Source organism: Pararge aegeria, chromosome 3 (assembly GCF_905163445.1).
Source record: "Pararge aegeria chromosome 3, ilParAegt1.1, whole genome shotgun sequence".
Taxonomy (NCBI): domain Eukaryota; kingdom Metazoa; phylum Arthropoda; class Insecta; order Lepidoptera; family Nymphalidae; genus Pararge; species Pararge aegeria.
The window spans coordinates 11362954-11380246 of NC_053182.1; the positions used below are offsets into that span (position 1 = coordinate 11362954).

The 17293-nt window shown below is 36.0% G+C and overlaps 2 protein-coding genes across 2 annotated transcripts in view; one reads left to right on the forward strand and one right to left on the reverse strand.

Moving 5' to 3' along the window:
* The window catches only part of LOC120637452 (collagen alpha-5(IV) chain), a 35963-nt gene extending 31097 nt beyond the window's left edge, over positions 1-4866 (forward strand). Inside the window, exons 12-15 of the mRNA XM_039909302.1 lie at positions 205-382; positions 1304-1418; positions 2534-2754; positions 3708-4866. Coding sequence (XP_039765236.1) covers positions 205-382; positions 1304-1418; positions 2534-2754; positions 3708-3882 — 689 coding nt within the window. The 3' untranslated portion in view covers positions 3883-4866. The remainder of the gene's footprint in view (positions 1-204; positions 383-1303; positions 1419-2533; positions 2755-3707) is intronic.
* A 1046-nt stretch (positions 4867-5912) lies between these two features.
* On the reverse strand, positions 5913-9277 carry LOC120637453 (PITH domain-containing protein CG6153). The gene is made up of 4 exons (XM_039909303.1): positions 8952-9277; positions 8152-8273; positions 7458-7562; positions 5913-6156 (listed from the first exon to the last, which is right to left on the reverse strand). The coding sequence occupies exons 1-4, from the start codon at positions 9135-9137 to the stop codon at positions 5946-5948; spliced, it is 624 nt and encodes a 207-aa protein (XP_039765237.1). The 5' UTR covers positions 9138-9277; the 3' UTR covers positions 5913-5945.
* Between the last annotated feature and the right edge of the window lie 8016 nt (positions 9278-17293).

A 17293-nucleotide genomic window follows, 5' to 3' on the forward strand; every position in this document is an offset into this window, starting at 1 on the left:
CCTATATAACTTAAATTCAAAATTTTTATTTATTTTATATACCGATTGTTCTCTTTGAGATTTGAAATTACATTAATTATTATGGAAGCCCATTTGTTAATTAATTGATCATGGACCCGTAAGCGCTTTAACATAAAGCCATAAGTGCTGTAGTCTGCAAAAGATACGTTATTGCTCTATTTTAATGATGTCTTTTATATTCAGGTGCCCCTGGAAGTTGCCTACAAAAATTCTCAACAATGCCTTTTATGTTTTGTGACTTGAACCAACGATGTAACTTTGCTCAAAGAGAAGACTACAGTTTTTGGCTTTCTACTCCAGAACCTATGCCAATGGCAATGACACCCATCGAAGCAAGAAATGTACAATCCTATATATCCAGGTAAAAATTTATAGGTATATTTCACAATGCCTATACATACTTTTTGATTGGATTTACGCATTATCGGGGATACCTAAAGAAAAGCTCATTTAAAAGTTTCATTTAATTTGAATTATTTTAAAAATCGTGAGAGCGTCTGTTCTTATAACTAGGTGGCGCTGTTTCATTTTGCATATAAATCTTAATTAACTTTCACGCCATCGAATAGGTAGGAAATCTCACCCTAGGCACTCTGATTTATTTATTTTCACATACCTTTCGATAATGTACAGTCACGGAATAAAAAGGTTCGTCGATTTTCAAATTGATTCGTTCAACGTATAACTTACGCACATATAACTTTTTGAAACTATGTTAAGACTCTGACTGAATAGACTCGAGTTAGAAAAAATAATGTTTAACTGTTCGTAAGTAAAGTTCAAAATTGTTTAAATTAAAGTCGTTTGAGTATTTATCTTGTCAACAAGATAATTATGTTTGATAAACCTTCTTGTTGGTTGGTATGAGTACCATACCAACCTTGGTAGCATACTGTCCTCTAAAACAGAAAGATAGTGTGTTGTGTTTGTTAGCAGCACTGTTTCTTGCACTGGTAATTGGTATGTTGGCGTAATAGACTCTTGCAGTACTAGTGCAAGCGAAAACCGACACTAAGGTAACGAACCTTTTCATTTCTTGACTGTACCTTTACTCTATAATGTGAATTGTTTGATAATAACATTTAAGTTTAAAAGTTAAAACGTAAGCTAAGAATAAAAACTGTTAAGTAGAATATCAAAAATAGTTGGTACTTTCCTAAACTTGTGGTTCTGCTAGGTAAAAATAAGTGTACGAGTTGTTGTAGGTACCTAGGTAGGCCAATAGATATAATAGATAGGTCCAATGTTTATTTTTGTAAATAAACGTGAGTTTTTGTTTAAGATGCCAAGTATGCGAGTCATCAACAAGGTCCATCGCAATTCATAGCCAAAGTAGCATAACACCAAGTTGTCCACCTGACTGGGACGAGCTATGGGTGGGATACAGTTTCTTAATGGTAAGTAGAAAGCTGGTTAGGTTAGGTTAGGTTAGGTTAAATCTGTCAACAAAAGTACAATTTAAAAATAATCTACGACCTCTTTGAAACTGCGGTCAACGATGTGGTCTTATATCGAAGTGGGGATGTTCAATTTGATAATTCATAATTTCTGAATTTCATTTGACCAGGTTGGGTCAGAGGCTTGATGTGACTAGTTACCACACTACCGACAAAGACGTGGCATCAAGCAATTTAGCGCTCGGGTGGACGCCGCATAGAAACCGATTATGGGTTTTGGGTTACTGATATATATCCTAACATTTAGTTGGACTTATATTAGATAAGGGAGTGACATGATATGATTATATATATGTATGATACTGTCCTTCTGCCTAATTCTTCTCTTGCAAAATGTTTTGTTAGTCGAAGTACCTACCTAACAGTTTTTAACAAAGGGCAGGTACGTATTGATAGTAAAGGAGATATTTAAAAAAACCTAGGTTCTCTATTTAATTCAATTAATCCCATTGGAATGTGTGACGTAAAAATACAAAAAGGCTGGTAAGCGCTGTGGCACAAAGTAGGGGGTTCCGGGTAAGATTCCCGCCAGGGGCAATTTGGGAATTTATAATTGCGGAATTTTCTCTAATCTGATCTGATCGTGATTATAGCTTGCTGGATGACGAAAATTTCTGCGTTCTGGTCTTATCCAGAGGTTCACAAATAGGGGCCTGAAGATGCAGCGAAATGGTTCCAGTAAAGGATGGTACGGCAGTGTTTGCTTCGCGCTCGACTTGGCGGAGGCACTGCCATGCCCCCGATTAAGAAAAAGAACTAACTTTATTTTTCAAATCCGCACCTTAAATGACGGTGTTCTGAATAAACAAAATACAACCGACTTCACCTGTCATCACTACCTTAAAATTTTTAAAAGTCGATTAAAATCACTGACCTCTATTATACGCGTACTATAGTATAGTAGAGGTCAGTGATTAAAATAGTACCAAGATTAACGTCATCAAATGCATATCGCATATTATGTAGTAAAATTTTATCATTCTTCGGATCTGGTTTAAATCAGATTAGTATCAATTATATTAGCAACTTACTCTAAATGTTTTCTGTTCAAATAGCAAACGGCTGGTATGGATGCAGCCGGCCAAAGTTTAATATCGCCGGGCTCGTGCCTACGCGAGTTTAGATCACGGCCCGTCATAGAATGCAACGGACTCGGGCGGTGCAACTACTTTGCTACGGTGTTGTCATACTGGCTTTCCGCATTGGACCCCAGTGAGATGTTCCAAAAACCCCGACAACAAACATTGAAGGGCGATAAAATATCGAAAATCGGCAGGTAAATACTATCTCCTTCTTCTTATTAAGATGGCGATGGATCTCCCTGGATGGCGCAGCGGTGCGCGCTATGGTTTTACATGGGAGGTCCCGGGTTCGGAGAAATTGGGAATTTTTGGTCTGATCTGGTGAAAGACTTCGGCCGTGGCTAGTTACCACCCTACCGACAAAGACGTACCGCGGAGCTATTCAGCGTTCCGGTACTATATCGTTTGGAAATCGATTAGTGGTATGAGTTTAATATAACTGTTATTTCCCTAACACGTTAGCCCTTTACCATCTTCGACTGCATCATCCTTCACCGGTAGGTGAGATTGCAGTCAAGGGGTAACTTGCAGTAGAATAAAAAATAATCTTCCACTTAAATTTTACCAAATACTGCTTCCGAATCTATCCTTACCATCTCAAGCTTAATTCTACGAAAAGTCATCCTGAGGGCGAGAGGCTTCTGTGCCACTCGAACCAAGGCTTAAGGTTATTTAAGGAGAATGGAAGTGAATCTCTGTTACTTTTTAGTGTACAGATTTAAAAATATAAAAAAAAACAAGTGTGCTAAACTAAAGTTACAAAAAATGGAGTGTAAGCTGATTTCGCTAAAATTCCATTTGTGAATGACTATTTGGTCATTATGGTCTTTTAATGGAGTATGGAATGGCGATGGTCTGCTGAGCTCTGGGTTCATGGCTGCAGTGGCGTGCACTTCATACATGAACTAAAGCACTGCCTACCCTAAATCGTTTGTACTTATAACTCATAAAGTCGAAGGTCTTTTCCATTTTATGCCATCTTCTTTATTTATGCATACCCTGGTCAAAGGCCCACGTCACTGCATGGCTGAAGTTTGAACATTGTAAATTATAGACAAATGTGGTTTTATTGAACTTTCTTTCTCATAGCGAACGGTGGTATCAATCTTTAGTAGGTAATGTATTATTTTTCGTTTGAATTATTTAGATGTGCGGTTTGTATGAGGCGGCAACCAGGCCGGTCAAGCACCGTTCGCAGCGGCACGGCCTCAGTGGAGGCAGTCCCGAACGCAGTGCGCCGTCCCGGAGGGTACCGGCCGTACCGCTTACGTCCAGGACCATACGGCCAAACGCGGTACGTGCGGGGCAGGCGTCGTCATTGAAAAATCAATCACTAAACTACAGTATCAACCAGGAACTCATTACAACTTTATGTACCTCCCAATCCTATAAGTTTAAGCAACTTAGTCAAATGTAGATATTATTTAATATTTTTATCGTGACAATACCTGTAGATCTTTTTCCATTTTCTACATCCAATCTATCCGTAATCTATAAGGTTTATAACAACTTTGCTTAGCAACTTATTTACAGATTATACAGATAGATTGAATGTAGAAAATGGTCGTTAATAAAAAAGTAAGATAGGTATACTTTACTTTTTTTCTAAGATTCACAGGCATTATCATGTTAACACTGCCATACTCGATATAAATGTTGATTGGCCGAAGTGCCATATTAAATATATTTTTAAATAGTTTCATTTTTCAGTAAATATAAAGTACTTACATTGGGATTCGCAAATACACCGAATAAAAAAACAATTATTAGTAAGTAGCATTATACCAGTAATACAATGTTATTTTAATATGTTTTATTCGTAGAACGAATTATTACCTATACTAAATAATAATAAGAATTTAAATACTTAATCTTTAGAACAATAACACAATTTGCGATCCGTCACACACCAGTTTTACCCACAAACAATTTTAGACGAAACGATATCGAGCATTTGATGAGGAGACAACAATATAAATTATTGTCAATTTTCGAAATATTTTTGAACTTTATTTCTATCGTAATGCAGTGAGTGCACGGGTAAATAGTACCTACTTTTCGTGTACCTCACAGTGAGTAAAACCAGTGGATGGACGGCTTTTTTTCTATACAACATTATGTAACGAAGGTAGGCATTCGCATATTTAATACCTACGAAGTCTGTAAATAAATACATTTAAATAGATCATAGATATTCTAGTGTAAAAATAAACTAATTAATATGATCTCGTTTTATTATTAATTTTATATCAAATCCACATCCTATTCAGTGGCGTCTTTGTTGTGCAGAGCCTTGGATTAATTTACAAAAAAATGCGTATTTAGCCTTATGACCAAACAGAAATACATACTACGTATCAAGTAAAAGCCAATCTAAACTAATATTATAAAGAGGAAAGCTTTCTTTTTTTGTTGTTTGTTTGTTTGTACCGAATAGGCTTCAAAAGTATTCGACCGATTATGACCAATTCTTCAACAAAAGAAACTTTTATCAGGAAGTTACATTGGAAATTCTTAAGAAAATTGCATTAAGCCAAAATTTGCCTATACAATTAATTACTTGGCGTGCGCTGAAAAAATTATTGTTGATGTATAAAAATATATGTACTACAAGATTAAAGTACCCATTATCATCTCGAAAAAAGTCCCAAAGCTTTGTTCTAAAATTTTATTATATCGCTGGTAGAGACTAAAGTGGGTTACATTGGTATCGCAGTATTAATTCTTATTTAAATTGTTTTATTATTATATACTTTATAATTCATTTCAAACGGAAATTTAATTGAGGAGTTATTGCGAGTTTTAGTTTTATTAATAGGGTAAAATTTAAGGACACGCCACTGCTCCTTTTCCTACATAGTTTGACGTCTCCCAAAAATCAAGAAGTCTTTTAGTCATAGTAGCACCAGAAGTGCTACCATAAATGAACAGAGACATTAAGGGTCCGACAGGTTTTCTTATAATAGAAATTGTTTAATTTATAAATTTAAAATGCATATAAAAAATTTCGGAACCGACAACGACTCTCTGGCAATCGCGGCCTGAGCGTTTTCTCCAATTAAGTTATTACTGAGTCACAGGTTCAAATCCTGTCGGTTTCGAAAATTTTTATATGCATTTTAAATTTATAAAATTGATAGTTCCTCCAAGTGTAGGTAAAAACCGTAATTAAAATTATAAAAATTAGAAATTGTTTAACTCCAGTTAATATTATTAACAATTTTGTTACTATAATAGATGCATAACATTCTAAAATAGAAAACAAAAAATATATATTTTATATTCAAACTAAACTGTAAATTTATACTTAGTATCTGCTTTTCCTCAATTAATACCTATGATCAAACACACATTACAGTTTTAGTAAGTTTATTAAGATCTATCTCTAATCCACTGGTTTGTATACAGAATCTAAATTTTTTAATTTATGATCATCAATCATAGGTCTTGATTCATATGTGCAAATAGTAACTCCATGTTTATGGCCTGGCGTCCATTCTCCTTTTAGTCCGATATAATATATTTTCGTACTTTCTGCCCCAAAGTTGCTAGGAAAATGCATAGTCAAGTGTGTAACTGAAGAGAATGTGACAATTCTGAAATAAAATAAAAAAATACAATATTATTATCAATAGGTAGGGTAAATTCATTTCTGTGTGAATGTTGACACAAATTATAAAAAAAATATTTCTTATATAGTAAAATATAACTAAATTATATTTAAAATTATAGAAAAATATTTCCTGATTTTTATTCTCTTATGGAGCATAAGAGAGCAGCATTAGAGAAAAAAAAATCAAGAAATATTTCGAGGAAGAGGTAAACCGCCGAATCCAACTCGGATGGGCAGCGTCCGGGAAACTTCGTGACATCTTTCGTCCACAATCCCTCAAAGTCTCAAAGTCTTCGAACAGTGCGTGTTGCCAGTGATGATTTAAGGATCAGAGTCGTGGTCGCTAACTATGGGCCTCATAAGAAGGCTCACAGTCACTCAGCGAGCGATGGAAAGAGCTATGTTAGGTAGGAGTATCTCTACGTGATCAAACCAGAAATTCCTCATTTCTGATCCTTAGAAAGAACTTAAGTTACCAGCATAGCTCAACGAGTCGCAAAGCTAAAGTGGCAATGGGCGGTGCACATAGCTCGGAGAACCGATGGACGTTGGGGTTCTAAGATGTTTGAATGGCAGCCCCGCACCGGTAAACGTAGCGTTGGTCGACCCCCAGCCAAGTGGACAGACAACATCAAGCGAATCGCGGGGAGCCGCTGGATACAAGCGGCCCAAAATCGTGGAGTTTGGATTTTGGAACGCCCTACAAAAGACCCATGTCAGCAGTGGACGTTGATGATGATGATGACACTATGAATTAAAAATAAATAAATTTTTTTGTAATGTATTTTTTATGATGATGATGAAGTATTATGCAGTCAAGTACTCTTTACCATGCCATAAGAAACTACTACAGTCCGGTTCAAACTTTATGTAGTTGCAGAAGTTAGCTGCAAGTTAAGTTCCGTGCAGGTAGTAAACTGTACCATCCTGCTGATTGGCTAATACAGAATATTGAATTCTGCACATCAAAACCAACAAAGTTTGAACCCGACTGTACTACAAATTCATTATCATCGGCAGCCTATTAACTTCCCACTGCTGGGCATAGGGCGCATAGGAGACTCATAGGAGAGACAATTTTAGAGCATAGACCCGCCATGCTTATCCAATATGGTCACTACGGATTATCCAACTTTACAATATATTCTTAACTTTACAATATGTTCAGCAGTTGAGCCTTCAACTGAACCAATCTGATGAAATTTTTCACAAATATTGTACCCTGCACAGACTCAGTGTATTTCAGTGCCATTTCCACTTGATTGTTGATTTAGATTTACTTACTTTGGATTATACTCAAGCATGCCATCAGTATCTTTCTGGAGTTCAAATTCTTGATCTGGTTCCATTGAAACATCATCAAATGTCATATTGGGTTTATTTTTAAATCTAAAAAACATAATCTCTGATACTTACTTTTTTTATTGTTAGAAAACTGAAAGTTTACTCTTCTGTGACATAATAATACTAGCATAGATTTATTTTTATGTCCTTTCAACTTGTATGTTACAAATAAACTGAATAGGATTTTTAAAAAATCTATGCTAATATGGTCGAAATATTTCATTAGAGCTGTGAAAGACATGCATGTGTGAAAGCACTGCCAATTATATAATATCATCTGATTGATTAATCAGTTCCCTAATTAAACATCCTGTGCATGCCATTGCTTATTCTATAGCTGTGTACCAAAATTCATCAAAATCTATTTATTTCTTTATAGGCAGTGACGGTAGGTTTACTTCAATTATTCCTGACAGGGTCTCCCAGTAGGAAGGGTGCATACAATTTAGTAGAGAATTCTGCAAGATTTGTTCAGCAATTGAGCTATGAAAAAATAAAAGGAAATTTTCCTTTATTTTTATGTTTTTAAGTAATGTTATTAGTTCTTTAAGAACCATGTATTAAAAGTGAAGAAATATTTGACTTGACTTTGAGCTGAGAAAAATTAGCTTAGATATCAAACAAAAGGTCTTACAGTCTTAACTTTGCTGGGTGTGATTCTGTATCCTCTGAAGCTATCCTGATACCTTTTAGTTTAACATTTCCAGTAAAAGGAATATTGAAAAGTAACTCCTCATCAGCATCACTTTCAACATACTAAAAAATAAGAAGAAAAATACTTGGCTAAGTACCAATTGGTTGCTTAAATAAATTTGTATAAGAGAGAGCTATTTAAGGGATAAAAAAAATCTTTTTAAAATATTTAAAAAAATGTTCATGGTGGCTGTGACACACAAACAAATCTTTTATTAATGGTTGTACGAGAGAGAGATTATATTAAAAATTAAAATCTTCATAAAGCTCAAAGGGGAAATGTCTTGCCTAATCCCAAAAACTGAAATAGAATGTTGTGTTTGTGGACTTCTCTCAAGGTGTACAAATGACATTGTAGTAATAAGCTTTTTGTGCTATCACTATACTCTATAGCTCACCTCAGGAAGTGCTACCAACAAGCTTATTTCTGCTGCCAAGCAGCATTACTTTGTTCTTGTCTGAAAGGCAAGGTTGCCTGTGTAATTACAGGCACATGAGGTTTTAGGATTACACCTCAGGGTGATGGACAAGACAGATCTTTATAGGATGTGTTGTCATTAGATAGCAGGATACAAAGAGCACAAGCCAATGTACTGCACGACAGACCTGTGTACAGTAGGTTTCATTATTCCAGTGTATGCTCAGTAACTTATTTGAGCAAGTACCGGATTGTAAATAATATAAATTACGTTGTTTATGCAAAATAAATATATGAATTTAAGAATAGGAAAATAATTCTACCTGCTCTCTATCTAATCTTTGGTCCCAAGCCTTAAAAACCGTTTTTCCAGCGCCTTCAACGCTTTCATTCAGACATTGCAGATTATCCTTATCAATTTTTTGAAAAAGATTGTACTGAATACCCAACTCTTCAACGTTGACATGATCGTGGTCATGGCCATGCCCATGGCAATGACTGTGAGGCATTATTGGTGCAGATTTTGAAACACAAAATAAACACTGGTTGTTACACAAAATGTGACTGTCTCCGAGTATACTATGGTAGTGATCTAGTCTTTGGTGACAGTGAAAGAAAGTTAACAAGAAAGAAAGGCAACAACGTAGACAGAGAAGTAAATAGACTATGGAGGGTAGAGGTAAGGAGAGTCATCTTATATGGGAGAAAAGTTGAAAAAGTGTCCAGATGTTGCGCTAAATAACAGTTCAAAAATCCTCCACAATGGCGCTGGTGGATGCACAGGGTATGGTATGAATGTAGCAATCGTAGATGAATTGAAGTATGCCGAGTTAAAAAATTTAATGTCATTATCGACTAAAGTAGTTAATTATTGGGAATTTCAACAACTTACGTTGTACAAAATATTGTGGTAAATATAACCTTACTTCCTTGTTTATTTTTCAAGCCTACTCTAACAATATTTATATTTGGCGCTTCTTTTAAGAGTTACCCTGATGCAAATGTGGCGCCATCCTAATTTAATACATTTTGACGACACTTTTTCATATACACAGATGACTCTCCTTACCTCTACCCTCCATAAAATAGACGAATAGTTGGCGTGCCGCTTGTGAGACAGAGCATATTTGAGAAGTGTTGCCATACATTTTTTTTACCCCGATTCTAAGGTAGGTTCTACCACACTTATAGTTTGTTGGTATTTGTTTATTACTATTTGTTACATACAAAATTTATTTATTTATTTCCAACTTAAGACTAGTTTTACAGGAATTTTCTTTCCATACTAAACTTTATCAGTGTAGCAAAATGTAGGCATTTGTTTCATTAGAAGCAGCTGCACTTATTTTTAATGTTCCGTAATTAACTTAATTGTAAAAAGGGAACATTTATGGAATAACATTAGTACGTTGGTCTGTGAAGCAATTTAGCAGTTTTTTTTATGAGATGGCTCGTAATTAGTTGGAAGATGAAAGCGGAGCGGCTAGCTTCCAGGCAACTTTGTCATTAACATTATAAATCTATATATATACAAACTAAATATGATTTTATAGTAGGCTAATAAACAAAAAGTGTCATAATTATATCATCCAGCATATCTCCATACAATGAAAACTCAAAAGCTAAATTATTCACTGACCAGTGTTGGAACAGCGTTAGGATACAGAATCGTTAGCTTGTTCTTTTTAATGACCATATGTTTATGAAAGTGTTTGCTGCAAATCTTTGAACTCTTTTTGGGTGTCCAATAAGTGCGACCTGTGGATTCAACCCATATCAACAATAAATTATGGACCGTAGGAAAACTGGAACAAAATATTTTAAACATAATTTTTAATAATAGTTGGGAGATTCGTTTCTCCGCATAGTATAATTTTAAGTTTACTTTTCTGTACATGAAAATAGTCAAAGACTATCTTCGATGGATTCCGAAATATTTCGAGGAGTATAAAAAAAATTAGCTTTAGACTTTACAACGTAGTGCTTGCATATTTGTTGGAGTCAACAAGTTTTTTTCTTACAGTTCCACCAAATACATTTTTTCATTATTGACACATAAAACTTGAAATTCTATAATTTTAATAAATTAAACTGCGCAGTTTGGGCAATTTTCATGTTGAATGTAGGCAACACTGCACTCTATTATACTTTAGGTTATCTATGATTAAAATTAGCATAAAACCTTATAAACGATCTATTTTCTATTGCAAATTGTGTTGTATATTATAGAAATATAATAAACGATAATTATTTATACTTTTAGCAAATCAAAAGTATTGTACTTACGAGTGGAACGATAAATCCGTAAATTTACGTTCACTATCACTTTTACATCCTAAAACACTGCACCGAACCATGTTTTCGCAGAAATTCTTCACGGAAGCTGGTTATTAACAATGTCAAATTAGTTAGGTCTGTGTTTTTGTGCTCACAATCCGTTTATCTTGAATTTCTTACTAATAAAAGTATCTCTTACTAATAAAACGATGGCTAACTGTCAAACTTGTTTCGCAAAGTGCTTTGCTAATCCATGAAAAAACTGGCACGCGGTATGAGACAAAAGACCCTATCGCTTTATCTCGTTTATTTACAAGACGTATACATAAGTTGTTCTCTTACTTGTGTGAATGCGACGGATGCTATCCATTTGTCTATTTACTTCTCTGTGGGCAACAATATACTTCCAGAAAAAGATGGCGCGAAACAACGTTGAATTTTTATGCCGCCAAACATAAAATTTTCGGTTACAAATAATAATAACTGTTTCGAGTGTCTTTTTAATAGCTGTGGTTAACGCACGGATCAGAGAGACTTTGGTGTAAAATATATTATAGTTTTGTGTTTATATTTTGTGCAATATTTGTTGTTGGTAAGTGCTTGCTTATTGTATTCGTCCGCCGAAGTACCAAGCTGGGGGAACATGGAGGCAGATCCTCCAATGCACCCTTATCCAGGAGAGCATGTAGAAATCCCACAGCGTACGCAGACGAGAAAAAGAAAAAGACGAGAGACGCAGACGAGAAAGCGTACGCAGAGAAGAGAAAATCCACGCCTCATTAAAAAATCTATCAGTGATCCTGCATCTGCAAATCCCTCTATTCAGTTGATTTATATCCATCCATCCCTAGAAGATGCATCTAAAAAATACTTGGACACGGATTCAGGCCCTTTTGTTGTTTATGTATCACGCGAAGTGACTGATCCCTCGGCTGGCTCTTCTATCAGGGCAATAAAAATCGGTCAATTTTTATATAAGAATAAAATTAAATCTATTGTTAATGACGGTGTTAAGAGCGTAGGTAGAAATAAGATGTCTGTGGAATTTAAGTGTGGGGATGCAGAATTTAAGGGATACATCCCTACGTTTAATATAACTCGAATGGGTCTAGTAAGAGGAGTTCCTGTTGAATGGCACCTGGATGAATTTGTCGAGTCTCTTGATCTCCCTTCCGGCTGTGGAGAGGTGCTTAAAGCCAGAAGACTTAACCGGAAGCAAATAACAGAAGGCATTGTGACTTGGGTTCTAACCCAATCGGTAGTCGTCACATTTAGAGGACAAATTCTTCCCAATAAAATTAACTCTTACCATACATCTCTTCCAGTAGAAACGTACTATTTCCCTTCCATACAATGTGTAAATTGTTGTAGATTTGGTCATACAAAAATCCAATGGCGCTCAAAACCTAGGTGCTACAGCAACATACCGGAGATACTTGCAACATAACTATGGATGATGCATTATGCATATTTTGTTCAGGAGGGCATTTAGCTACTGACAAAAACTGTTCTGAACATACGCGCGAACAGTCTATTAAGCAGGCTATGTCTCAAGATAATATATCCTATATTGAAAGCTTCTTCCCGTTTCCCGCCTAGCCACCATTCTTATGCCGAAATATCTAAGCAAATGTTTGCTTCATCTAATAATCATGACTCTGGTCATGAAAATACCCAGTTTAAATCAATTCCTACACGATCTTACCGAAAAACGGTTATTAGCAGTCCTCGTCCTAGACCTAGCCCAAGAAAGGGATACGACCAAAAAGCTCATAAAAATATCATTGGTAACTGTTCATCTTCCCTAGGCAATGGCTGTGCCATTAATTCCAACCATGATCACTCTTACTTTACTAATTCTAGTGACAATGATGACCCTGTTTAAAAACATCCCTAATTGATCTTTTAGAAAAGATTACTACCCAATCATTACCGTCCAACGTTGCAAATATATTGATAAAAATCATCTCTCTTCTTTATAATGGACTAAGTCACAATTCTACAATGGAACTGTAAAAGTCTAAGTAGTAAAAAACATGAATTATCTTTACTAATAAACGAATATAAACCTGCCATTCTTGCCATCTCTGAGTCTTGGCTTAAGCCAGTTTCCCATTTTAGGGTCTCGGGCTTTACTTGTCTGAGGGATGACAGGGATGATGGGTATGCGGGAAGCGCTATCCTAGTCAGGCGCTCTCTCATCTATTCCTCCATTCCTCTTCCCTCCCACGGTAAAAAGTTCAATGCTGTAGCTGTTAAAGTACTTAAAATATATTTCCTCTCTGTGTATATTCCACACCCACATTCATCACTTATCCCAGAGTTGAAATCTATACTTCTATCACTAAATTCCCCTATTGTAGTAATGGGAGATTTTAACTCTCACCACACAGCCTGGGGTTCCCACTCATGTGACGGGTTTGCCATTCTTTTGATGGAACTCTTTGATGAGCTTGACATATGTATTCTCAATAACGGATCTCCGACAAGAAGAGTATACCCAGATCAGAACCCTAAGTCTGCTTTAGACCTATCTCTTTGTTCTCCTTTTTTAGCCTCACTTATGTCTTGGCAAACCCTCCCAAGCTCGCACGGCAGCGATCATTGCCCTATTCTTCTCACTTTGGCCCAAAGGTCGATTCCGTTCAAAGTGCCTAACCCGCTACTTAAGTATAAGCTAACAAAAGCACAATGGCCTGCGTACGCAGATTCCGTTGATAGGTTTATTGATTCTCTCTCAGCTGCTGGAGGTGGTGGTGATGGTTTAATTTACTATGAGCAATTTGTTAAAATTCTGAAATCATCAGCTAACCTCCATATTCCTATAAAAAAGACTGAACGTGACTTTTACTCATCTCCACCTTGGTGGGATGACGAGTGTACAAACATGATTAAAAAACGCAAGGAAGCTGAGATCTCTTATACAATGAATATGACTCGTAGCAATTTTCTTGATTACCAGCGTACTAATGGTATAACTAGGAGACTTATGTCTAAAAAAAAAAAAAAACGGTTGGGTAGATTACTGTGAATCCTTAGATCCTCGGTCTCCCTCGTCCTCAGTCTGGAATAAAATTAAGCGTTTCCGGAACTCTGTTACATCTACAGATCCTTCATCGAACGATACAAATATCTGGCTTGAAGCCTTTGTAGATAAACTTGCTCCTCCGTATGTCCCTTGTGGAAGTAGCTTTACTCCTTCCTCATCTTTATTATCTGGCAATGAAATGGATGCCCCATTTTCGTTTGATGAACTTCAAGGAGTTCTTTCAAGTCTTAAAGATTCAGCCCCTGGGGCCGATGGCATACCGTAGTCCTTTTTGGTAAAACTTAACGAAAAAGCGAAACATTTTTACCTTGATTTGATCATCAGTTTTTTTAACAGGAATAGTCCCGGAATCTTGGAGAACTCAAGTCATAATCCCAATACGATTTACGAAAACATGGTAAATGAATCCAAACTCTTACCGTCCCATAGCTCTTTGCTCCACGTTAGCCAAAATTATGGAGCACTTGATAAAAATCTGATTGGAGTGGATAGTAGAAAGTAGAGGTTTATTGGCCAAGTCCCAATTTGGCTTCCGAAAGGGACTCGGAACAATGGATAGTCTTGGAGTCTTTACGACTGATATTCGAACAGCCCTGGCTAAAGGAGAGTATCTCGTGGGTGTATTACTTGACATAGAATCAGCATATGATAGTGTTCTCCTTCCGCTTCTGAGACATAAACTGCATCAGCTGAATATTCCGCCGAGGTTAACTCAAATCATATGAAATCTTCTATCAACCCGAAATATTCTGGTGAAAACCCCTTCTTCTTTTCTTCCCCTCAGAACCATCTGCAGAGGTCTCGATCAGGGGTCTGTCTTAAGTCCATTGCTTTATAGCATTTACTCCTATGATCTCGAACTGTCTGTCGTAAGCTTTTGCAATGTTCTACAATATGCTGACGATATCGCCCTGTACGTTAGCACCAATTGCATGGTAAATATCACAAGTAAAAAACTCTGCATTGTACTATTTAGGCCAGTGGTTATTAGATCATGGTATGTCTCTTTCTATCGATAAGTGCAAGGCAGTAGTCTTTACTCGGAAAATAATCATCCCAGATGCTAATATTATGTATAATGGTCAACGCATTACCCTCGAAAATAAGGCCAAATTTGTAGGTGTTGTACTTGACTCAAGACTCAATGGCGCGTCTCATGTTCTACACGTCAGTCAAAAATGTGAAAGTGGCATTAACACCCTCCGTGCATTGTCAGGGGTGTGGTGGGGTGCTCACCCCTACTACCAAAAACTTCTTTATAATGCCATAACCCGCAACCACATTGACTATGGGCTATTTGTTCTTGACCCCATTAACAAATTGGCAACTGAAAAGCTAAACAAAATACAATACAGATGTCTAAGAATAATACTTGGTGCCATGAAGTCATCTCCCACCAATGCACTGCAAGTGGAATGCGTTGATCCTCCAGTTCAGATTAGAAGCCAGTATTTATGTGACCGCTTTATCGGTAAAGTTTTACAACTTTCTTCGCATCCGTTACTTGATAGCCTTCGACGGCTATCTTCTGTTGTCAAAACAAACCAAGACCTCCCTTTTCTTTTAAATAGTTTTTGTAAATTCACATCTCTTCCTCATCCAATTCAGTCATCTCCAATGATATCCCTTTTTTCTACACCATTCAAAAGTTTGACTTATAAACCATCCATTGTTAATTTAAATATACATAACGATACAATTGAGGCCAACCAAAGGTTCAATGAAATTATTCATAGTAACTGGCCCGAGTACCTTACCATCTATAGCCTCAAAATTATCTCTGTCTGGTTGCGTTGGCGTAGCATGTTAGATACCAAAATACAAAATTGGTATTCAATTCAAGTGTCCCCCACAATCTTCAGTATTTACAGGAGAGGCTATAGGTATATTGGAAGCAATCCTCTTTATGGAAGCCCATAACATAAAACGAACAATAGTACTGACTGACTCCTTAAGCTGCTTACAATCACTAAAGGATAATCCGTTTCGCTCTAAGATGAGAATCTCCATCATATTAAGGATAAGAGAGGTATTGCAAACATGTCAGCAGAAAGGCCTTACCGTTGTGTTAGGATGGGTTCCAGGTCACTCAGGCATCATTGGTAATGAGACAGCTGGCTAAACTTGCAACCGAATCGGGTTCTATGACCTATTTTAAAAACCACCCGCAATACCTTCGTTGCTTAGCAAAATCAGACTTGGAGAAATCTTGGAACTCAGTGTGGGTCGAATCAAAATCGGTTAAAGGAAAACAATATGCTTCAATCCAGCCTAATATCCCCCGAAAACCTTGGTTCTTTATTCATAAAGCTGGGTCACGTCAACTATCAGTCGTCTACGGATTGCACATGCTTGTATCCCAGTACATTTGACAAACATAAGAGTTCGAGATCATTTTCTATGTGAGTGTGGCCTGGACGAAGGATCAGTCTCACATTGCCCTTTAATCTGTATGATATACTTCCTTCTAAAATTCGTCGAGTGTGTGTTAATGTCAGTGTATAGTCGGTATGTTAAATATCTATGCCAATTTATTAAAATTAACAAATTAAAGATTTATATATTTTGGATATAAATTTTGAATTTTATTTTATCTTCAAATGATTGGTAAATTCATGCGTACTTAGTTCATTTCACTAACAACTACTATTGCAGGTCGAAGTTATGAAATAGACATTTCTTTTTCTTTACTGACCACTCTAGTTCGTGCCTTTTCCAAGCTACTTGGTACTGGCAAAGTACATTGTGCTGTTTTGGCACTACGAAAAGCCATAAATCAAAAGAAGAAGAATATACTTCGAAAAAGCTTGTTTTTAAATATTATTTATTATTATTATTTATTATTTATGTACCATAAATTGTGATTGTGAACATAAGATACATGAAGTGTACAAAGGAAAGCTTATCTCTATAAGAGATCTCTTCCAGCTACCCCAGGATGTGAGTAAGATGATTTAATTGTGGTATAGGTCAAATAAAGGTACAATATACTTCATAACTACTAAATATATTTAATATATCTAAATAATAACAAAATTCTACATACTAATACAATAACATTTGAATATACTATATATACAAAATACATAAAAATAATATAATAAATATTTATATAATATAAATATAAATATATATCTATAATAAGTAAACAGTGATAAATATACTATGACAACGATAGATAATGCTCCTTTACATTGTGTTTAAAAGAGTGCACCGATCGGCAGTGTCTAATATGTTCTGGTAGTAAGTTCCAAAGGTGTGTAGCGTGGACGGAGAAAGATTTCTGGAAGAAAATAGTATTATATGAAGGGACATCAAGAGGATTTTTTGACACGCAAG